This window comes from Mastigoproctus giganteus, chromosome 1, assembly GCF_048544385.1.
Source record: "Mastigoproctus giganteus isolate SK-2022 chromosome 1, ASM4854438v1, whole genome shotgun sequence".
NCBI classification, from domain to species: Eukaryota; Metazoa; Arthropoda; class Arachnida; order Uropygi; family Thelyphonidae; genus Mastigoproctus; species Mastigoproctus giganteus.
Window position 1 is genome coordinate 273,641,816 of NC_143575.1, and position 24,747 is coordinate 273,666,562.

At 40.1% G+C, this 24,747-nt stretch overlaps 1 protein-coding gene across 1 annotated transcript; it reads left to right on the forward strand.

Annotated features, from left to right (window-relative positions):
* Nucleotides 1-22,272: 22,272 nt before the first annotated feature.
* On the forward strand, nucleotides 22,273-22,968 carry LOC150092003 (irregular chiasm C-roughest protein-like). Its single transcript, XM_090370794.1, has one exon. It carries the CDS (start codon nucleotides 22,273-22,275, stop codon nucleotides 22,966-22,968), a length of 696 nt encoding a protein of 231 aa, XP_090226920.1.
* The last annotated feature ends 1,779 nt before the right edge of the window (nucleotides 22,969-24,747 follow it).

Here is a 24,747-nt window from a genome sequence, read left to right on the forward strand (position 1 = left end):
AGGAATTCGGTTTTGGCGTTTTCTTACAGCACTCTTACTTGCAAAACTGATGATTTCGATACTCCCGTATTTTAGAGTGATAACTGTCAGGTTCGCAGGGCCTCTACTGTTTTAAACGGGTAATGAAGACCGCGAGGGAATGGTATAGTACGAGGGAGTGATCATTTAATTCGTGGACTGGTGCAAGATTTTATGTTTATCGCGCGAACTTTCAATAACTGCCGCTACTGGCGCTTTCCCTGATCGCTACTGAGCAGACTCGGTGTGCGAAGGCCAATACTTGTCGAGCTAGTGCTGTCTGAAGAGTTTTTTTAGCCGCTTGACACTGACGATCGTTTTGAAGCAAATATCATGTCGGACATACAGATTGAACAACGATATGTAATTCGTGATATAAATATCTTGTGTGATAAGTTCCCGTGTGATGAGGTTTCTCCTGACATGAGGTTTCTCAAGACAATGCCAGTCCCCATACGGCTAATATTGTGCAGGCAGTGATCACTGCCATAGTTGCCGAGTTTCTGCCACATCCCCCTTATTAATCGGACTTAGCCCCGTGTGATTGCTTTCTGCTTCCACGTCTGAAGAAAGCTCTGAAGGGCAAGCATTTCGCGTCTGACACAACGATGCTTGCAGAGTCACAAATATTCGCAATCTTTCGAAAAATGGCTTGCAAGAATCATTTAATGCGTGGGTAAGAAGATGGCGAAAGTGCGTAAGTTCAAGAAAGAGTATTTTGAGGATAAATCCACAGAAGATTCAGATGATGACAATTAAGATAAGATCTTGCACCAGTCCGCGAATGTGTGAAAATTGTATCTTCATTCATAAATGAAGAACACATGATTATAAATTACATAAATAAATGTCACGCTAGAGCCACTAGGAATATCAATTCATCTGCCCAAGTGTATTATGTAAGTGAATTGAATGTGTCTCTAGTCACATGACGAGGCATTGAGTCCACTAGTTCACGAAAGCGTTCCACAGGTATTTCCATCCATGCTTGCTGCACTGCTGTCCTTAATACTGTCGCAGTCCTGGGTGGAAGATCCAAAACTCGAATGGACCTTTACACAGCATCCCAAAGATGCTCCACAAGGTTCATTTCGAACGGGAAGGCCATTCCATGGTGGTAAAATCTGCGAAATGCCCTTCGAACCATATTCTAGTCACCACGGCTCTGTGACGAGGCGCATTGTCCTGTGGGAAGAGCCCATTGCCCTGGGGTGCACGATGACCATCAAGGGATGCAGATGGTCTGCAAGGATGGTCATGTAACCTGGACTGTTCAAAGATGCGTCTAGAGGTCCTAACGTGTGCCAATTGAACACGCCCAAGAAAATTACCGACCGTCCACCTGCCTGAACAGTTCCTTGTTGACATGACGGATGCATATCTTCGTGCGGTTTCCGCCAGATACGCACCCTCCGTCTGCTCGAAATAATTGGAAACGGAACTCATCGGACCAGGAGACCTGCTCTAATCATCCAAGTTCCACTGCCAATGTTCTTTCGCCCAGTTGAGGCGTAGAGTCCTGTGTCGTGGTGTTAGCATTGGGACTCTGGTGGGTCCCATAAGTTATGGGACCTACCAGAGTCCCATGGCGTATTCCCAATACACTGTTGATACTGTCGAACGGGGATGGTGCAATTTCTGTACCACCTCCGCGTTAGAGTGACCTATGCGTCGGCCACCCACTATCATTTCTCTTTCAAAGTCAGTTAACATACGTTGTTTATCCATACTGACATCGAATTACCGTCTACGTGAATACAGTGATTATGTGTACCTATGTATACAGTACTTGCCAAGCGGTGGGTTCGTCCACTAGGGAGAGGGGTGACAGCGTCGCGTTGCCCATCAACCAGGTCTCGCACGAATTCTGTCCTTTCAGTGTATATTGCATTCTCACCTGGATATTATCATTCCAAATCTGGTCGATGTTAGTGAAGAGTATGGGTGATTCCACCGGACCAGAAACTACCTCGACTATACTGGTGAACACGATGACCACAAAAAAAGACAATTTTTTTAATCCGAGGAGGGTTTCAGATTTTCAATTTTTGATTTTCTTTCTTCTTTATTTGTAGGAAAATTTAATATTCGGGTCTCTACATAAGTTAAACATTGTTCATAAACGTGTACAGTATTATTTCATACACTGCTTGACAAAATTAACAGAATAAAATGTTTTTCATGAATATATTTTTTGAACAGTCTCGCCTAAGACGAATTTTTGATAAAATAGGCATCCTGTCATGCAAATTTCGAATATCCAATAGAAATGGGTCTGCCACCTTACAGAGCCGCACATTATGCAAATTACTCATGTCTATAAAAACACGGATTGCGACCACATCACTTCATTTCCAGTTTTTTTTTGTTTTTTTTTTGGGGGGATAGCCACATCTCCAGTACTTAGGATGGCAAGTAAGTAATCGTCGTTTCGTGTAGTACAGTGGTATTGTCACCATCTTCTCCACACAGCATTAGCATTAGCATTAGCATTAGTAGAGGCATTTGATGCAAGAAAGCAAGCTTATGCAGCATCAGCCAAAAAAAAAAAAATAAATAAAAAATAACCACTTCCACTTCACCCCTCTGTTCGTTCGAAATACCTGTCCAGCTGAGCCTTAAACTTATTTAGGCTATCAACCTCCACCACAAGGGATGGAAGTCTGTTCCACCAACCAACCACCCGCTGGCTAAAGGCAAATTTCCGCACGTCTATCCTACATCTGTCTTTCCTCAATTTGAATTTATGTCCTCTCAGGTGATTATTCTGAGCTAGAGGAAGAATCCCATCAGAATTGAGCATGCTCAAACCATTCAAGGCTTTATACACCTCTATCAGATCACCTCGCCAGTGCCTAGTCTCCAGACAGTGTAATTTGCAAAACTTAGGCCTTTCTTCGTAAGAGCACCCCTTTGTTCCATTCACTAATCTTGTTGCCCTTCTCTGTACTGGTTCCAGCATCTCTACATCCTTCTTGAAATGAGGCTTTGTTTTTTTTTTGTTTTGTTTGGTTTTTAGGAGCATTAGCAACTAAGGCCATATTGCTCCGGGAAATGCGGTGGTCATTCCCTGACCTTTCCGCATCTTCCGTATTTGGTGGTGATGGGCTCGAACACCGGTCTAATCAAGAAGCGTGTGCTACGCACTGCTGCTCCTTCCCACCTGGCTACGGAGGCGCCTGAAATGAGGCCTCCAGACCTGTATACAGTACTCTAGGTGTGGTCTGACCATTGCCTTATACAAGGGAATAATCACCTCCTTATCCCTGCTAGAAAAATTCCTATATATCATCGACAATACACCATGAGCTACTCTTGCAGTCCGTCTGCACTGCTCAGAGAACTTCATATCTGCCTGCACAACCACCCCCAAGTCCCTTTCGTTCTCTACCACTGTCAGTGTAGTACCACAGAGTTGATACGTTGCTCTGGGGTTGCTGTTTCCCATGTGTAGTACTTTACATTTGTCAATGTTAAACTTCATTTGCCACCTCTCAGCCCATCTGCTCAACTTTTACAGATCCTGTTGCAGCAGCATAGTGTCAGTAGTGTCCTTGACAACCCTGCCAACCTTTGTATCCTCTGCAAACTTGGACATTAAGCTTGATATACCATCATCAATATCATTTATAAATACAGAAAACAATAATGGACCCAACACTGAGCCCTGAGGGACTCCACTAATAACATTAGTCCACGATGAGCAGTGTCCATTGATTACCACTCTCTGTCTTCTCCCCCTCAACCACCCCTTTATCCATAGCAGCAATTTGCCTCCAATGTCACACTGCTCCAATTTGTGTAGCAGTCTTCCATGTGCAACAGTATCAAAGGCCTTTCTAAGATCCAAGTATTTAATATCAAACCTATTCCCTGCATCCAGTTCTTTTGTGACTGCATCATAGTATCCAATCAAATTGGTCAGGCAAGACTTCCCCTTAACAAAACCATGCTGTGTCTGAGCTATAACTGAAGTCTTGTCTAAATGATCCTGCAGTGCTTCTTTAACCAGTGCCTCCATTAATTTTCCTGGAACAGAAGTTAAGCTCACAGGTCTATAATTACTTGTGTCAGCCTTTGATCCTCCTTTGTGAATTGGGGTCACATTTGCACATCTCCAGTCTGTGGGTACCTCCCCTGAGTCCAAGGAAGCTCTCATAATTATGGCTAAGGGTTTGCTTACTTCCTTTGCTGCCTCCTTTAATATAACTGGATAGATCCCATCCACCCCGGGTGCCTTTCTTGTGTTTATCTTCAACAATTTCTCCTTCACTTTACTCCCAGTTATTTCAAGATTCTGTAGCTTACTGCTAGAGTTGAATACACCTCTGGCATTCCCCTCGCTGAATAACTCCTCATGTGTGAATGTCGATGCAAAATATTCATTTAGTTTGTTAGCTACATGAGCAGGATCATCAACAGTTGACCCATCAATATCAAGTGGACCAATCTGATTCATCCCCTTCCTTCTAGAGTTTACATAAGTAAAGAACTCTTTGCTGTTTTTCTTTGCATCCCTTGCCAAGGATTTCTCGTAATCTGCCTTCGCCTGCCTAACCTCCTTTGTAACTTGGTTGCATATCAACTTGTATCTATCATAGGCTTCTGTGTCATGTGTTAATTTGTAAGTATCCCATGCATTTTTCTTCTCTGCCATATGTCTCATTAGTTCATCTGACATCCATTTTGGCCTAAACCTTGAATAATATTTCTTAGTTGGTATGTAAAACCTAGTAGCTTCCAAGATAAGTTCTTTGAGTGCTTCCCATCCTTTTCCACCACAGGGTGGAAAAGGCCCGGGTTCGAATCCTGTCGATGGCGCGAGTAACTTTTATGGGCTTTTTTCACTCCGTGGCTAAGTTAGTCGGTCTCAGGTGCAGATAGGAAGATTTCCCCCTGGAATCACCAAAGAGCTCGTCGAAAGTAGTTCCATGAACATGTGACTTGGAACCCTGACAAATAGGGTATAGTGCTGTTCTCTGATGAGTCCTGTTTTAGCCTAGAAACAGATTCTGGACGTTATTTCATCTGGAGGCAACGAGATATACGGTACCATCCCTCCAACCTCAGAGAAAGAGACATATACGGTGGAGGCGGTGTTCTCGTGTGGTTGGAATAATGATCAAGGCGCACCCATCTTCATGTTTTTGATAAGGGTTCCCTAATTGCGCAGAGGTACTGGTGCGGTTGGCCCAGATTTTCTTTACATGCACGACGACACCACTGCACATACAGCTCAAGTGGTGGAGAAATATCTTGAAACTGAAGATATCCAACGATTGCCGTTGCCAGCACAATCACTAGACTTAAATCCGATCAAACATGTGTAGGACGCCTTGGGCGTCGCATTACACGCCGACAGCCATCTCCTCGGTCACTTGATGAGCTAATGTCTGCACTGGTGGAAGAATGGGATTAGTTGCCATACGCCGTACCGACGTCACATGCCCATGTTTTCGAGCATTTTTTTTTTGTTTATCGACTTCTGTAACATGACCGTTTTGGTAATTCTTATACAACCCTTTAAATATTCCTCATATCACGAGGTTACATATCTGGAACCTCGTGAGGTACAGAAATGATGAAGGAAACAACAACGGAAACAAAACGGTACAGAGGGACTTTATTCAAATATGGCAACATAGCACTGTCTGCCATGATACAGATGCATCACTGCCAAAGGTGGAACAAAGGGAAGAGGGGGAGGATCCTCAGTAGGAGATATGGCCACCCCTAATGTCGATGCAGGCTTTGCACCGCCTGTCCATACTTAGAACAGTGTTGTTAAGTTCTTGCGGTAACATCGTCCATTCCTCTGCAGCGCCATCTTCAGCTGGTGAACATTTTCTGGTGGGTGGTACCATCGAACGAGTGGACGTGCCGCTAGGCGTCTCCCCAGAGTGTCCCATATGTGTTCGATGGGATTTAGATCGGCCAAAGAGAGGAGAAATGGTCAGGCCAATCCATACGAACAATGTCCTCAGTTTCCAAAAGCATATCAACAGCTGTAGTGTTATGGGGTGTGGCGTTATCATCCATAAACACGAACTCGGGGCCAATGACACCTCGGAACAGACGCACATGGGGAAGGATTACCTCACTACAGTAGTGTGCACCGGTTACACTATCGCCTTCCAGTATCTGGAGTTGTGTACGTCCATCCAAGATAACGCCTCCCCAGACCGGAACACCTCGACAGCCATATCGATCCCTTTCAGTGATGTTTACGGGGTGATACCGTGTGCCAACCTTTCCCCAGATTAGCTGATGTCCAGAATCACTGCTGAGACTGAATCTACTCTCATCTCATCAGTAAAGAGTACCTTAAGTAAAGATTTTTTGGTTAACCTTTACATAGTGTTGTAAAGGAACTTGGACATTAAGCCTGATATTCCTTCATCGAAATCATTGAATACAAAACAACAATGGGCCCAGTACCGAACCCTGGGGGACTCCACTAATGACATTAGTCCACGTAGAGCAATATCCATTTATTGCCACTCTCTGCCGTCTGCCACTCAACCATCCCTTTATCCATTGCAGTAACTTGCCCTTAATGCAATAAGTATAAATATTATAGGTATGGTGTGCAAAACTTAAGGTCCTTAAGTTTTGCACACCAGTATATAACAACAGCAACGAAGTTTATAGTTGGAAAACTATTTAAAATTTAAATTAAAAGTATGATTACGGAATTTAAAAAGCAACATAAGTCAACACACTAAAGTTACAATTAATTAAGATATTGGAGTAATTTAAATAATGGACAGATAATTAAATCTCACATAACCTAAAAATTTATTTTTAGGTATGGTAAGCCATACCTATAATATTTAGCCTAAACCTATAATGTATACCATACCTATAATATTTATACTTATTGCATTAAGGGCAAGTTGCTGCAATGGATAAAGGGATGGTTGAGTGGCAGACGGCAGAGAGTGGCAATAAATGGACACTGCTCTACATGGACTAATGTTATTAGTGGAGTCCCCCAGGGTTCGGTGCTGGGCCCATTGTTGTTTTGTATATGTATCAATGATATCGATGAAGGGATATCAGGCTTAATGTCCAAGTTTGCAGATGATACAAAGGTTAGTTGGCAGGGTTGTAAAATAACAGTAAAGACTATGCTACTGCAACAGGATCTAGAAGAGTTAGGCAGATGGGCTGAGAAGTGGCAATTGAAGTTTAACATTAACAAATGCAAAGTGCTGCATATGGGTAGCAGTAACCCAAGAGAAACGTACCAACTGTGTGGTACTACACTCAAGGGAGGTGGAGAATGAAAAAGACCTGGGGGTAATTGTGAAGTCAGATATGAAGTTCTCTGAGCAGTGCAGACAGGCTGCCAGAGCAGTTCATGGAGTGTTGTCAATGATATATAGGAATTTTGCTAGCAGGTATAAGGAGGTGATTATCTCTTTGTATAAGGCAATGGTTAGGCCACGCCTTGAGTTCTGCGTACAGGTCTGGAGGCCTCATTTTTGGAAGGATGTAGAATTGCTGGAACGAGTACAGAGATGGGCAACAATTTGGTGAGAGGAACAAAGGGGTGCTCTTACCAAGACAGGCTTAAGTTCTGCAAGTTGTAGCATCTGTAGACTAGGCACCTGTGAGGCGATTGAGGTGTATAAGGCCTTGAACGGTGTATCTTTGTAGTCATTGGCACCACGGAGAAATTTCACGAAATGTCAGGCAGAGAAGTGTGCGTGCGTGTGTTATCTCGCATGGGGAAATATCGGATTCTTCACACGACTTTAGAATAAGTGCACCACCTAAATTATGATATTTTTCAAAATGTGAGGGGGATTTTAATTCCGGATTTGAGATTTTGTACTGAATTTATAATGTTTATTTAATTTACCAGTATAACTGACCTCAGTTTTCTTTACAGGTAGTGGATAACTTAAGCTTTTTGATGTTAAGAAGAATTTCAGTGTTTAAGAAGAAAGAAACTGCCATCAGTTTACTGATATATGCCTAACGACTAAGTAAGAGGTTGGATAAAAAGCAGAACTCTAAGAAAGGTGTAGTTTGAACTCAGAAAGTAAGTCCACAATGATCAGAAAAATTTGCACCAATGGTCATTGTAATCCAGCACAAAACTCTGCTACCTCAGAGTCTCCTAAAAAGAATACGAATTTTAATAGAGAACGAAAATGTTTCCTATGTGAAATCTGTAAACATACTTATTCCCGAAAGGATACTTTGAAAAGGCACTTAAAAACTCATGATGAACAGTCACCTTCCCCCAGAACTAAAGATGGCAAATCATTTATACTTCCGAGTAAGAAGACACCAATTAAAACGGACACTAACAGATCGTTTTTATGTGGCAAAGTATCACCTTCAAGATATAGCAATAGGCATATGAAAATACGCACTGATGGTAGACCAGTTTTATGCCCGGTATGTGGAACATCATTATCAAGACCATCTAGTCTCAAAAGGCATATCAAAAGGCACCCCACGGACCAAATGTTTTTATGCAAATTATGTGACTTACGCTTTTTGCATCCGAGTGACCTTATAGTGCATAGTAAGGAACACACTGATGATACCAATTTTCTATGTAAGATTTGTGAGCAAAGATTCTCAAACGCCCGAAATCTAATAAGCCACTTAGAACTTCACAAACTCCCAGTAGATGGGGACTTCAGAAAAGGAAATTCGTGGCCAATGAGCCACAAAAAACAAGAAACACCATCGAATGAGATTCGAAGACCAACCAGAGATATACGCCAAGACCTCTTTGATGTCAAAAATCTCGAAAGTCCCATAATTCACCCGACTGAAAGACCATTTTTATGTACCATATGTGGTGTAGACTGTTTTGACATCACTTCCTTTCAGAAACATCACATTGAGCACAAGAAGACCACATCATTCTTGTGTAAATTTTGTGAAAAGGAATGTACAAGCGAGCACGACTTAATAATCCATTTAAAAGTCCACACAAACAACAAACCCTTTTTGTGTGCAATATGTGACAGAGGATTTTCATGGTCAAGTAATCTCAAAAGACACTACTACGTACACACGAACGAGAAACGATTTCCCTGTGAATTGTGTAATAAGAGATTTGCACGTTCCGATAATCGCAAAATCCACATGGCTGTGCACACTGATGAAAAACGCTTTTTATGTGACATATGTGGAAAACTTTTCAAAACTTTCTCGTACTTGAAAAGACATTTGCCCATACACACCAAAGAAAAAATCTTTTCATGTATTATGTGCAGCAAATCATTTGCATGTTTCGAATATCTTAGAAGGCACCTAAGAGTTCACACGAAGGATTTCATTTTCCCGTTGGAAATAGCAGAAAAGATGGAATAGGTGAACACATTTTCCTTTGGATTTGAGAGACAGAATCATTCAAGATGGCCACCGTTTGTAAAGAACATTTTTTACGAATTCGAAGATAACTTTCAAGGCTTATAGAATTCATTATATTCAATCTCGTTTCAGAAATTTTACTAGAAGGGAAAATTCCTTTTCTGCTGGATGCCAAAAAATAGTATGTGTCTGAAAATATTTTTATAAATTATAAAATATTTTCAATATTAATTCTCATGTGATGTTCTCACAGCGCAGTTTGTTTGTTGAATATTGCATTGAGCAAGAGAATGGGTATTTGTGTTATGCCATTTTTTATTTATGGTACCAGAAAGGTCAAGATGACCTTCATCAATAAATATACAAAGGTATGTGTACAAAAGTAAGTAAGAATAAAGGATATTTTGTGTAATATAGTGTTTACTTCCTTTTAGTAACTTATGGGAAGACATCTAGAAGGCATTCATTCTAAAGGTCCTTACTGGCCATGAGAACCCTCGGAATGATCACTAATACTGCGCTAACTTGCAATACGTTATCGATGAGGCAATTTTTGGTGTAAAAATGAACCTTTCAGATGAAACAAGCCCCCTACTGACCTATTTCTATGTCCTGTTTCAAAACTTGGCTGTTTCAGACGAGGGGATTGTTTGTTTTTTTTCCTCCAGTAAAAGGAGAAAAGAATGCATACAATTAGAGACAAAATATACTAACCTCTCTTAGCCTTAGGTTGCTTGGTTACCTTCTCCCACCGACCCGATTTAGCACCATATGAATTTAATCTCAAGTATCAAAACTTCACAGAATGGGATACCTTTTGGATCTTTGGAAAAAGTCCAGCAGCGTACATCAAGGGCACTCAAAAAACTATAAAGAGATACAGAACAACTTCAAATCTCTGTCTCGAAGTTCTTGCTAATGTTATACAGTTGCAATGAGTTCGCGCACTGTGTTGAAGCAACATTACCGCATTGCCAAACCTAACTCTGATTATCTTTTAAGCTTGCTCACTGTCTTAATGTACTGGACTGAATAGCTTGTGATCCCTTTCTCCAAATATTGGGCGTAGATAAGCTGTAGAGTTACAAAAACCAATCAACATCATTTGACATGCATCCTTGGCTGCCGTCGACTCGCATAGCTATCAACTCTCTGGATTATGATGGCGAATCCGTCTTTTTGACTCATTGAACCCTTCCCCGACGTAGCATAGTTTGCAAAGTTTCTCTGTCTCCTTGCAATAACATAGTTTCTTTCTTTCTGTCATTTTTTTTTCACAAAAAGTAAATCTTCGTTAAAATCGAAATTTTTTTAAAAGTCCATAAATTTCTTATTTTCGTTGAATATACGCCATAACAAACACCTCTGAGTAAGTTGCCAGCAAGCTTTATTCTGCAGGTCTTTGGGTTTTTCTTTTCCAACGCCTACGGATGATGCCTTCTTTGAAAGTAGATACCCTCTCTTAATGAGCATTAAAGAGTATTGAAAGAACTTAAAATATATTAAAATCTAACATCATTAAAGATTTATTTTCAAAGCAAAGAATGTACAGAATGGCAATCCATAGATCTCGCATTGCAAATTACTAGCCTGCCTTGATCAATGACCAACGATAAATGAGTACAAATGCAACACGACAAATGAAAACAGGTTGATGAATGACGAACTGAACAGTAGTATGCCATAATGTCCGCAGCAAACCTTATTTTTGTTTACACAATTCCCTTTCTTGAGGTAAAAGGTTAAACCATACAATGCAGAAATAACATAATACTGCATAGAAGGAAATCATCGCTAGGTCAGTCGCTGATGAACTCCCCAGCAGCTTAAAGTACCTTGCAGTGCCTGAAATGCCAGAATTTAAAGGTCAGAAACAGTTAATCCCATACAAAGGAGCAAAGATGCAGATTTACACCAAACTCCTCTGTATGAGATTGTCACCATAGGAGTAAAATATCCATACTATGTCCTCTAGATGACCTGCAGACAATAGGAAGGGCATTAATCCTAGTTTTTAGTAGGTCAACAAAAGCATGGTCGGATAGCAATTTGATTCCGTCACCCATCCATCGGTGTTGGGAGCGAACCTGATTGGAATTCTTGAAACTGCAGCCGTCATAGGAGCCGTGCAAGAGATCCTTCCATCTCTTCTTTACAGATGCCTTTGTATCAAAGATATTATTCCCATCTTTTGATAAGTTCTTGGACGAGCTTAACTCTTTTTTAATGAATGGTCTTTCAATTAAATAACGCGTTAAGTCAGAGGCAGAGTCTAATGACTCTACCACGCATTCAGAGATTCTTACATTTAAAATGCTGTAACCAGTAACGAAACTACAGATTCTGACCTCCCCGTGAGATTCACGAACAGGTTAATGGTTAATCCAGATCAACCATCCAGGCCCTCAAACTCTTAGAGTCTCTTCACGATGGCACCCCTGGCGGTATGGTAGTTTCGCTACAAACTAACTGTAACCGAACAACTACAAAGACACTATTGTGAACAAAAACCCCCGTTGGAACTTTCGGCGCCATCTAGTGCCAAGATTAGATGATATTTCTGTTTGCATATTTTAATGATTAAACGAAATGTTCAATGTATCCTCACTCAAATATTAAATTCGAAGCCTTTACGCATAAAATTGATAAAATTACACCAGAAGCCTAGAGATCCGACATTTCGATGTCAGCCCTCTAACCTTAATTAAGTTTTGTCCTTTTTATATGTAAAAATCCCTTGGCCATCAAGGGTCGTGTTGTTGCGTTGCAATAAAGATTGTTTAATTGTACTTTGGAAGTTTTTGTACAGTTTTAGGCGCATCAGTGTCTTATCCGAGAATAAGTAACAAGAGATTTCTTTAATGGAGAAGTGTTACTTATTAGAAGTGCAAGAGATAGGCAACTCATTCTGAAGTATTTCACAATATGAGATATTGTATAATGATGCCTTAATTACAAACTTCGGCTTGTTTTTAAATTCTAGATATTAACTATTCATGTAATTGCACAACTTATGTCACAGTAAGTAATATTTATGTCAGAGGAAAATAATATTAATTATTATTATTTTTAATTAATTAATTATAATTTTTTGGATGGGTAGGAAAAAAAATAATTAATCAACAGCAAAAGTCTCAAGTTTTTGCATCATAAGGCAAATATTATATAAATGCTAATAACAAAATCACTGCCCAAATGTGTGATAGATTTGAGGGAGGTGATAAAAACTTTACATATCCTGTGCTGCCACTTTATTAGGTACACCTAATAAAGTGGCAGCACAGGAGGTGCACACAAATGGTTTGTCCCACAACGTTGCGACTCACATGATCATGTGAGACTGATAAATTCTCAGCTCACGACGATCGGATAAATCTAAGTTTTTGTTCAATAAATAAAACCGATATTTAGGGTATTAGGGCGAAATTATCGAAAAACAGTTTTCAATTAGAATTCGTAATATTCAAGTTAGGGAAAGCCAAACCGAAAGTATTAAAGAGAAGATGTGAGTGAGCCAACGAGAAGGCAAGAGCCCATGACTAACACAAACTTACTTTCGCTCTGAACAGGGGATCGTAACGGGGGTAGAAAGAGTCAGCGAGAACTTCGGCCCCGCGCTAACGATAATAAACAAAATAGAAGGTTTAGGTTGATAGCAAAACCAGGCTCACACCTGCCTGTGACGCAGACTTGGGCAACCAAAAGAACAGGACTCTGTCATATTTACGACTTTCCCCACTGTCATTGGGAGGGAGCGAAGAATTCCTCATTGTTGAGTAATCAACGAAGAAAAAAGTTAAAGAGGGAAAGTAGCGCTCAAGACAGAGATATATACAGGAGGGCTGAGTCAGACAAGCGACGGACGAGGACGACGGCGTTCACGACAGGACGGAGACAGAGACGGAGAGAGGACACCGAAGAGAGGAGAGTTGGCTCTTCGCAGATGAACATCTAGTCGGAAGATTGCCAGAGCAGCGGAAGACAAAGGCTGAGAAGGAGCAGAGCGGCCACCAGAAAAGTCGCCCGAAAACCAATAGAGGACCCCGCCCAGATTTCGCTGAAGAGAAGGAGGTCGTATCACTGAATTCTAGGAGCGAGCGAATTAACTGGTAAGCAATTATATTATTCGTGTGAATGTAACAATCCGAAACCGAAACCGAAATGATAACCTGTTCAATGCTTCTTTTCTAACCACAAATGAATTACATGTTAATACACTGTGGGTTAAACGACTAGAATGCTCCCATAGACACTGAAAATCCCCATCCTGATGTTCATAAGAAAGTGCAACGTAATCGAGCGTGATCAAGCGCTAAGCTCCGAATGATGATGAAGGATGCACTGAGAGATAACTAGCAGCCAGGAGAATTAAACACACCCACTCGCGTTTAGCCTCAGAATATGAGGAGTACCAAAAAGGTCTATAACATTCTGGACGATTAACCTAGAATAATCTAGTACACTACAAAAGGTAAGAATTGTGAAGAGTTAATGTTGCAAGAGAAATTACAGAATTTCTATGAAGAGCAGATTGTACTAGCATAATACCTGATTCACACATTGACATTATGAAATGTAACTAATGCCTGAATGCCACTATTTAAACTGATCACTTAAGTAGAGTGCAAGTGTTGTATATTTAGTTTTGTTTTGTGTTAATAAATATTGTTATGTGTTTTACTAAGTCTCATCCTCTCTGCCCATATCCAATCACACCAGCACAGGTAAGAACCAACTAAAATATGTTATTGCGGGGGATCGGGTCGACGAAACGCGATTGTCCGATCCTTTTAACACAGCGCTAATCCTTTGCTGCAGTCACAGGGGTTATATAACTTCTGGAGACCGAGGGCGGGGATTTTGTCCTAAAAGATAGTGAGTTGAGTGACTAGACAGAAAAAGGGCGTTGCCCCACAGAAGAGAGGAAACAAGATGGCGCCTTGAATCAGCAAGAGAACCAACCCAATCAAGACGTGCCACGTAACCAAAGAGGACAGGGCCATCCACAAGATGAAGGCGACACCCTACAAAATGGTGCCGTGACCAGGATGAAATAAGATGAGATTTATAGAAATTAAACAATGATTGCTGGTATTATTGGAATGTTGGCAGAATAAAATACTATATTATTTTTACATTTCCTACATTCAATAACACTATATTGTTGATGTCATTATTAACATTATTTAAGTACGCACAGCAAGAAGTAGCAACTGTTTCATAAACCAGTCTAGAGAAGACTAACCAAAAGATAAAAAATAGGTAAAATTTAAGTTGCTGCTTATTGCTAGCATAAGCATTTTATACTGTCTTTTAATGTGAGTATTAATATATGTATTTAATATATATATGTATGAGAACTTCAAAAGGTAAGGCTCAATTTTGTGTTGATGATATGAGTGTAGCTTAAAAATATTTGTTTTGATATAGTGAAATATTACAGGTGCTCTTTTTTTTCAGTGGGAAGAATTATATTGTAAAGTCAAGGTTATTGTTTGTACAAATAACAGTAAAATTAAAATATTAACTGAAAATGGAGAGCCAGAATATAGATGGGGCAAGTTTAGCTACATCTGAAACATTGTTCCCAACGCAACCAGAGCCACCTCAAGAACAAGTAAGGGTTCAACCAGCCTCGATCGCGGGTTACCTAAACCTAATACCGATCTATCTAGGTAAAGATGATGAAGGACCCCCTGTATCCTTGTTTTTTGAATCTGTAGAAGAGATATCCGAAATTGCAAATTGGTCGGATCGCGAGAAATTAGCAGTAATTCGGTCTAGACTTAAAGGGCCAGTGGCCGAATTTTTCTCACATTCGCTCGAGTTAAGAGCGGAGAAAAATTATGAACGCTTTAAAGAAGCCTTCGTTAAACGCTTTGAGCGGCCAATACCTTTAATTTCTCAATTACAATTGTTTAGCACCGCTAAACAGGAGGCAGGCGAGGCTGTAATACAATTTGGAACACGTTTAAGAAATTTATGCAGGGCTGCGTTCAAAAGTCGGAACGAAACACAAGAAGTGGCGGTATTAAGAGACCAAACTTTACTGGCCCAGTTCATAAATGGGTTAAACATCAAATTGAAAAGATTAGTTTTGAGTCAGGATCCAACTACCTTTCAACAGGCCCTGGAAGTGGCGATAAGAGAGGAGGAAAATGAGAAGTTAACACATGCAAGGCAACATGTTACTATTAATTTGGCAGATGCCACTCATAAACAATGTAAACAGAATGAGACCCCCATGGAGGAGAAAATCTCTTCTTTACAACAGTCTTTTGATCGTTTATCAACTAATGATGTTAATTTTAATGCTTTAGAAAGGCACTTGTCTTCCCTTGATAGCAAATTTCAAAATTACGCAATGGGAATAGATCGACAACTAAAAGAAATAAGACGCGATCAACGCGAACCTTGCTCTTCCTACTCGCGACCGCCCGAAGTTAGTGGACATACAGCTGGGAGGCCAATACGAGGGAGCGCTTCGCAGGGAGAACGCTATAGCAGGCAGGGAGACAGCTACGGTCAGAGAGTATCACATGACCTGGGTCACCACAGGGGGCAAGCGTCGTTTCAGGGACTGGAAAGCAGCGACGTTAGCGATTATTCGGCAGGCAGACGACGCACTTTTATGCCGAGGAGAGGCAACTTTTATCGGCAGAGAATAGCGGGGAGAAACGTGTACACTCCCTCACCAAAAGTTGGGAGGTATTTTTATAGTAGAAATAATAACTGTGTTCCAGCTAGAATAAATGCAAATAATTTTAACACAGGATATAGGGAAGCATTCCAGGGTAGATATACTCAATATAGACAACCTAGGGGAACGAACCTGAGACAAATAAATCATTTGGGAATCTCTTCACGTTGGCAGAGTAGGGATAGGTCAAGTTGACAACAAAAATTTTTTCGAATGGGTATGAGAAGGAATAGGGCAGAACACGGGGTATATACAGCAGATAATGACACAGATTTACCCCTGGTGGAAGGTTTTATACAGGGCATAAAAACAAGGTTTCTCATTGATAGTGGAGCGTCAGTTACCCTTCTTAGTGCAGGAATGTTTGACAAAATCAAACATAATAGATATTTAAGACAGAGGCCTCCCGATATTACTGTTTGTGGGATTGCTGGGAATATTGTGCCTCTCAATACAAAGATTACTGTAGAGTTAACTCTGGATGGGAAATCTTTTAAAGTAGATGCTTTTGTAGCTCTTGATAGATTAAGTCCGCGATACGAACTTATCTTAGGCTCTGATGTTTTAAGGAAATTTTCGTTTGTACTAGACGCAGGGAAAAGAATTTTAAAGTCAGTACCACTTGGGATTTGCATAAGAGAAATGGGAGTGAGAGAACGGATTATGGGCAACCAAAAGCCCTGTGTCGGGAAACTGACCTCCAAACACATTATTCCACCCAACACAGAAACGATTTTGACAGTTCAGTGTGCAAACACATACCACCCAGGACAGTTGGTTCTTGCTGAACCCAATTATGATCTCAATAGCAGTGAATTAGCAGTTGGGAATTCTTTAGACAAGTTGTCCAAAGACAGGAAGGTGGCTATTTCAGTAGCCAACACGTCCTCTGAGCCGTTACATCTCGCAGCGGGAATGGCATTAGCGAAAATTGAGCCTATTAATATGCGCAAAGTTAATTTTGCAGGTGAACAAAGAAGGGCGGAAAGATCACCTCCGGTGACAATCGAAGATTTCGATCTGGAACATTTAACTGTCAGTGAACATCGAGAACTGGTTAAACTGTTACATAAATATAACGATGTGTTCGCCAAGTCACCTAGCCAGTTGGGTCGATCCAATGTTGTGCAACATAGAATAAAATTAGATTCTAGTGTTCCAATTAAGCAATCTGCTTATCGCACTCCCTACGCCTTAAGATCTCAGGTAGAAGATCAAGTCAACGAACTTTTGGACGCTAATATAATCACACCTAGCTTCTCGCCTTACTCAGCGCCCATTGTGATGGTCAAGAAAAAGGATGGAAATTTACGTTTTTGTGTTGACTACCGTAAATTGAACGCCCACACGGTGGCAGATTGTTTCCCTATCCCTCAAATTCATGAGATTTTGGACATCCTTGGGAAAGCTAGATATTATTCCACTTTGGACCTACAGGCGGGCTTTTGGCAGATTCCAGTCCACCCTGCGGACCGACACAAAACAGCTTTCACTACTGGCCAAGCTTTGTACGAATTTCGACGTCTCCCATTCGGTTTAAAGAATAGTCCAGCATCGTTCGTGAGAGCCATGTCTATTGTCCTTGAAGGATTGAAAAGACAATCCATCTTTTGTTACCTGGATGACATAATCATAGCAAGCTCCGACCTCAAAAGTCACATGGAAAGAGTGGAAATGGTCTTTCAACGATTGAGACAATACGACCTTAAACTCAAGCCATCAAAATGTGAATTTCTAAAGCAGGAAATATCTTATTTGGGTCATAGAGTCAATTCAGATGGAGTTCTTCCAGACGCAGAGAACGTAGCGGCCATCAAAAAGTGCTTGGCACCCAGGACCGTTAAGCAAGTGAGAAGATTTTTAGGGATGACTGGGTTTTACAGAAAGTTTATTAAGGATTATGCAGAAATATCTCGTCCATTAACTAATCTTACGAAGAAGGATACTCCTTTTGTCTGGAATGAAGCGACGCAGGCAGCGTTTGAAAAGTTAAAAACAGCATTGATATCGGAACCATTGTTAATCTATCCAGACTTTTCGCAGATGTTCTATTTGAGTTCTGGTGCGAGTGATTTTGCAATTGGGAGCGTATTGGAACAGATTACAAAGGATGGCTCCAGGCAGCCGATTGCATACGCAAGTAGATTGCTGAAGCAGGCTGAGAAATCATATAGCACTGTGGAAAAGGAGAGCCTAGCTGTTGTGTATTCAATCTCGCAGTTCAGACCTTACTTATATGGCAGAAAGTTTGTCATAATATCAGACAACGCCGCATTGAAGTATTTACTTCAGTTGAAGAACCCTAATCCTAGATTAACTAGATGGAACTTGATGCTGCAAGGGTACGATTTTTCAGTGGAATACCGTCCAGGTCGCCTACACTCAAATGCAGATTTCCTATCTCGACCAGTGTTGGAAGAGGAATCTGAGCCGAAATCATGCAGGAGAAATGTCACAAAGACGGTTGCACCCTTATCAACTGAAATCACCCTAGAAGCATTAGTGATGCCAACAAATGCCACTAAAGATCTGGTGAGATCATTACAGAGAGAAGATGACAAATTAAACCTCTTAATCACACAACTAGAGAATAATACTCAATCATCAGTGAAGATTCCAGATTCATACTATCTGAACGATGGAATACTATATCATTATACTCTTCCTGATGCAAGATCTACTAGAGAGGGACCTTTAGAACAATTAGTTGTTCCACATGCATTAAAATTGGAAATCATGAGAGCATGTCATGATCTTCCTCAGAGTGGTCACCTTGCATTTGATAAGACATTACAAAGAATTAAAAAAGATTTTTTCTGGCTGAATATGTTTACTGACATAAAAGGTTATGTGGACACCTGTGCTTCATGTTTGGAGAGAAGAGGATATAATCCTAAAGCAAAGGCAAGCCTTATGCGAGTCCCTGCTGAGGCAGCACCTTGGTACAGGGTAAGCATGGACATACTTGGGCCATTACCTACGAGTCTAGATGGGGACAAATATCTTCTAGTAGTCGTAGATTTCTTCACAAGATACGCTGAAGTGGTACCCTTGAAGACACAAAAAGCTGAAGAAGTGGCCACTGCATTTATTAACTCTGTTGTGGCAAGACATGGAATTCCACAAGTACTGTTAACAGATCGGGGTAGTAATTTTTGCAGCCAACTAATGGAAAGTATTTACAAACGCCTTGGGATTAAGAAGCTCGAGACAACTCCGTATCATCCGCAATGCAATGGCAAAGTAGAACGTCTGAACAAGACACTGGCAGCAATTCTTTCGCACGTGGTCAATACCACGCAGTCAGATTGGCATCTGTGCATCCCGCTAGCCGTGGCAGCCTATCACTCTGCTGTTCACTCATCTACACAGGAAACGCCTAATTATTTGTTATATGGCAGAGATTTGGTCCTACCTCAACATATTTGGACATCTCAAGACCAGCCGACTTATGCTTCTTTAGAACATTACTCCGAACAAATGGTGGCAAGAATGCAACGCACATACGATATTGTTGAACAACATCTTCAAGAGGCAGCAGAAAACCAAGAACGTTACCGCTCCACCAGAGCTGTGGATAAACAGATCAGAGTAGGCAGTGTGGTATATTTATATACACCAAAAGTTAGACCAGGTCAGACACGCAAATTGGCACGGCAGAGTACAGGACCTTATAGGGTAATAGCACAAACCTCTCCTGTAAATTATCAAATTCAACACATTTATAAGCCCAAGGATAAGCAATTGGTTCATGTAGATAGGCTTACTAAGGTAACAGATCGTAGACCTTTTCCAGAGCTACGGATCGAGCGCTCTGAAGCTGATACTCCTCCAGGCTCAACCTTGGAACAAACTAAGCCAAAACAGTTATATGAGGAAATTGAAACCGAAGAAGAGCCATGGGATGATTCGATGGATACCTCATTTGTGGTCCCGAGGCTCCCTGTTTCTATACCGTTGAGATATTTACCAGACAAGGGACAAAAATTTCAGTCAGAAGTAAAACAGGATAAGCAAGCAGAGATAGAGCAGACCAGGGGTCCAGTTGAAACCGCCCACACACCAGTCCACTCACATGGTTACAATTTGCGTAGCCGGAGTCAAGCAACCCATACTCCTCAAGTAGTAACGATTGTTCCCCCCACACATGATGAAATGTTGGTTCCCGAATCAGCTTCCGATGTAAAAGAAGAAATAGGGCAAAGTAATCCCTCCAGTGAAATGCAGGCGCAGAGAACTGAACCTCCAGAGCAAAATGTGGAAGTACAGGGAAATACAGATCAGGAGGAACAACCAGATAGGGCTGAAAGAACGTTACAGTGGATGCTTGGACCACTTGCTTCGAGAATGGATTCACGAGACAATGACAGAGGTTTTGATTTAGCAGGTCTTATTAGAGACGCTTGGAAAAATTGAAAAAAAAAATAATAATAATCCGGTTCTTGGTTATTTGTTGAAAGGTCGTTCTGTTTAACTGAAACCATTGTCACCTGGGAGCCCAATTTCCCAGGTCGTAACTACTTTTTAAGAAAAGAATGAGCTTCAAAACTGATACATATATTTCAGATAAATAGGCATTTCTTGCCCGTTGCAGGTTAAGAAGGTAAACGAGGTTATTTAGTAGAAAGATTGGGATGAAGATTGACATGACAAGAGCACTGCTGAGACATTGTGGTTAGCAGAAATAGGATTACAGGTCATTTGGAAAAAAAAAAAAACCGCCGATTATATCCTATCAAATGTAGTTGTAACCACTGAAATGGAAGATACAACCTATGTATAGGGGGGAGCAGAAGCACCAACCCCCACACTCAGATAACCCAGGTTTAGTGGAAAAGATTTGTAGGTTGTGTCACAACTCCTGATAATGAACAAACACAGGAAGGAAGTTCAGAACGAAATTGGGCGAATGATGGATATGATTATATTGTTAGGTTGATAGTGCATTAAAATGAGCTTATGGTTAAACCCCAAGAATTAGCATTTTCTTGTATTGACCTTACTTGCTTAATATGGCACTGTGCATCAAGAAGGTTACTTTAGTGGAAGAAAAGGAGAAAGGATAGGTTTCATGGTACTCTATCATTATGTTTTGTCAACAGTTATGTTATTGCATAGATTAACGAGCAAAGAGTATCAAAATGGTGTAGTTAGAAACACAGGGAAGACGATTCAATTTATCATAACTGTAGATTTCAGGCAGAAGCATAAATTATTTTTCGAAGAGAAAAAAAAAGGGGGCGATAGTATCAGAACTTTTGATTAATTAATATTGAACAACCACTATTACTGAGCTGATATTAAATTTTTTTTTCCAGAAAAAAAAAAAATATATATATATATATTCGAGTATACAAAATTTAAAGCAGGAAGAGGAAGGATGCAAATGGTCTAGGACTTAATAGGCGCCACCCTAGTTACTCTTTGTTTTCTCTCTCTCTCATTGCATGTCTAAATTCAAGTTCAAGGAGAGGATCTAGTGAGGAAAAAAACAAAGAAACCCAAATTTTATTCTCGAATAAAGGTTCGAAGCGATCTAAATCAGAACTTTAGTCCTACAAATAATTTTCAAATAGAACTTTATCTACTAATTCTATCACGTAGGAAATTGAAATCACAGAGTTATTGATATTGCATTAGCATATGAAGGTCAAGACAGAGCAATTACATGACTATTAAAAAAAAATAATAAAAAAAGGACGAAAGGAGCTCAGGATTTAGATCTTTATACTGTGTTCATACTATACCACAAAGGATATTTACGATTTCACTTCATTCTTACCCTCTGATAGGCCAGAGAAGAAAAAAAAATCAAAGGTCGTAATTAGCCAGAATGGATATAGCTATAGGAATTCCCACACTCCTGCAAATCATGTTTCATATCCTCATCCAATGATGGTTTCTATAAGGATAATAGTAAAGTATAGACCTAGAGTTTCCTTGGAAACGACTTCGAAAGTTATTAGGGAACTTGACCGATGCAAATTGAGATGCGAAGCGTATGCAAACCCAGATGTGTTTCTTTACCAATGGTTTAAAGATAATGAACAAATAACGAAGGAAGGGAATAGTACTCTGGTTATTAGAAAGGTACTCCGTGAAGAACATAATAGCAATTATACTTGTGTGGTTCAAATGAATTGGGTTCAGCCCAAGCCTCATTAGTAATAGCAGTATCATATGGTCCCACACTTCAAACGGCGTTGACCGACATGGCCACGACCAAAGGAAACCCAGTGCAGTTGAAATGCGATGTAAAGGGAAATCCCCTTCCCGTGATAAAATGGTATTTTGAAGATCGGCTAATTCAAAGTAGTATCAATTCCACTTTTTCAATTAAAAACATATCCTACGAGACATCAGGTCGTTACACATGTATAGGAGAAATCTCTGGATACCCCATTGTGAAAAGTGAATCGTTAGTCTTTGTAGAGGGACCGCCAAAAGGAAGCTGCAGTTCATCTACAGCACATTTGGGAGACATAGTTCAAGCGAAGTGCATTTTTAAACACGTACCACCATTGGGAAATGTATCTTGGAAAGGCCCAATAAAGAAGGAATTATTTGGAAAACACACCGAGGAATGGAATCCCAGAGAAGTCAGTACTACGTTAACCATTACTTCGATTCAGGCGAATCAATTTGGCTCATATGAATGCCATGCATGGAATGCTTGGGGAAGATCAATATTAACACTTCAAATTGAAAGGAATTGGTCCAAAGAGATCATGTATGCTATTCTGGGAATAACTACTGTCTTCCTAACCGGAGTGATATTAGGAGGAGTGATCTGGAACTTGTGCTCTGAAAAAATTAATAACGCAAGTGATATGGATACCTCATACAATACCTACCAGGTATATTACAACGAAAATCTGTACGAAGATGACGTCGATTATGTAGAATGAGAAAAGAAGAGAAGATCAGATTCTCTTCACTATAACCCTTGAAACATCCAAGCTCTTAAATATAGTGCCTACAGTAATTCATGTGTGTGTTGTGTCTATTTCTGTGTGCAGTGATATCAGTGCGCGTTGCCAAGCCGCGATCTTCATGTTTATTCACCTGAAGTTTTCGACACCAAAGTGAAATATACAACAGGAGATTCGTCACTGAGCCATAAAGAGACACCCAGAGTATCACATCTTCGATGAGATCGATAGTACGGGAAACAGTTTCCCTGGGAGGATGCAGAGTATTGCAGAGGGGTAGCCTTTCAGATGGAGGCCCATTTGAAGTGGTTCAATGCACCAGAAGAAAAAGAACAATGGACATTATAGTACCAAAATATAATAGAAGTTCTCAGAATCAATGTTATGTAGAATTAGCTTAGAATTATTTGATAAAGTGAATGTTTTTGTGATTATCGATGCCTATATGAATGTTATCTGTAGTTTTAGGATTGTATGTAGCTTTGACATATATTAATCTGTGCATACCTTAGAGAATTGAAATATAACTTGTTAGATTGATTTATGCTTATATATTTAGCAAAATGATAAGAATATAGACTAATACATTTATTCTTATTTCATGTCTACTCCCGGGAACACCCGGAGAAATTTGTAGAAATGAAGAACATGTACCTGTGCCAGGAATTCATACCAAGAAAGAGAAAGTGTTAAACCATACCCCATCAGTCAAGAGCTAGCGAAGAACGATTCTTACATTTAAAATGCTGTAACCAGTAACGAAACTACAGATTCTGACCTCCCCGTGAGATTCACGAACAGGTTAATGGTTAATCCAGATCAACCATCCAGGCCCTCAAACTCTTAGAGTCTCTTCACGATGGCACCCCTGGCGGTATGGTAGTTTCGCTACAAACTAACTGTAACCGAACAACTACAAAGACACTATTGTGAACAAAAACCCCCGTTGGAACTTTCGGCGCCATCTAGTGCCAAGATTAGATGATATTTCTGTTTGCATATTTTAATGATTAAACGAAATGTTCAATGTATCCTCACTCAAATATTAAATTCGAAGCCTTTACGCATAAAATTGATAAAATTACACCAGAAGCCTAGAGATCCGACATTTCGATGTCAGCCCTCTAACCTTAATTAAGTTTTGTCCTTTTTATATGTAAAAATCCCTTGGCCATCAAGGGTCGTGTTGTTGCGTTGCAATAAAGATTGTTTAATTGTACTTTGGAAGTTTTTGTACAGTTTTAGGCGCATCAGTGTCTTATCCGAGAATAAGTAACAAGAGATTTCTTTAATGGAGAAGTGTTACTTATTAGAAGTGCAAGAGATAGGCAACTCATTCTGAAGTATTTCACAATATGAGATATTGTATAATGATGCCTTAATTACAAACTTCGGCTTGTTTTTAAATTCTAGATATTAACTATTCATGTAATTGCACAACTTATGTCACAGTAAGTAATATTTATGTCAGAGGAAAATAATATTAATTATTATTATTTTTAATTAATTAATTATAATTTTTTGGATGGGTAGGAAAAAAAATAATTAATCAACAGCAAAAGTCTCAAGTTTTTGCATCATAAGGCAAATATTATATAAATGCTAATAACAAAATCACTGCCCAAATGTGTGATAGATTTGAGGGAGGTGATAAAAACTTTACATATCCTGTGCTGCCACTTTATTAGGTACACCTAATAAAGTGGCAGCACAGGAGGTGCACACAAATGGTTTGTCCCACAACGTTGCGACTCA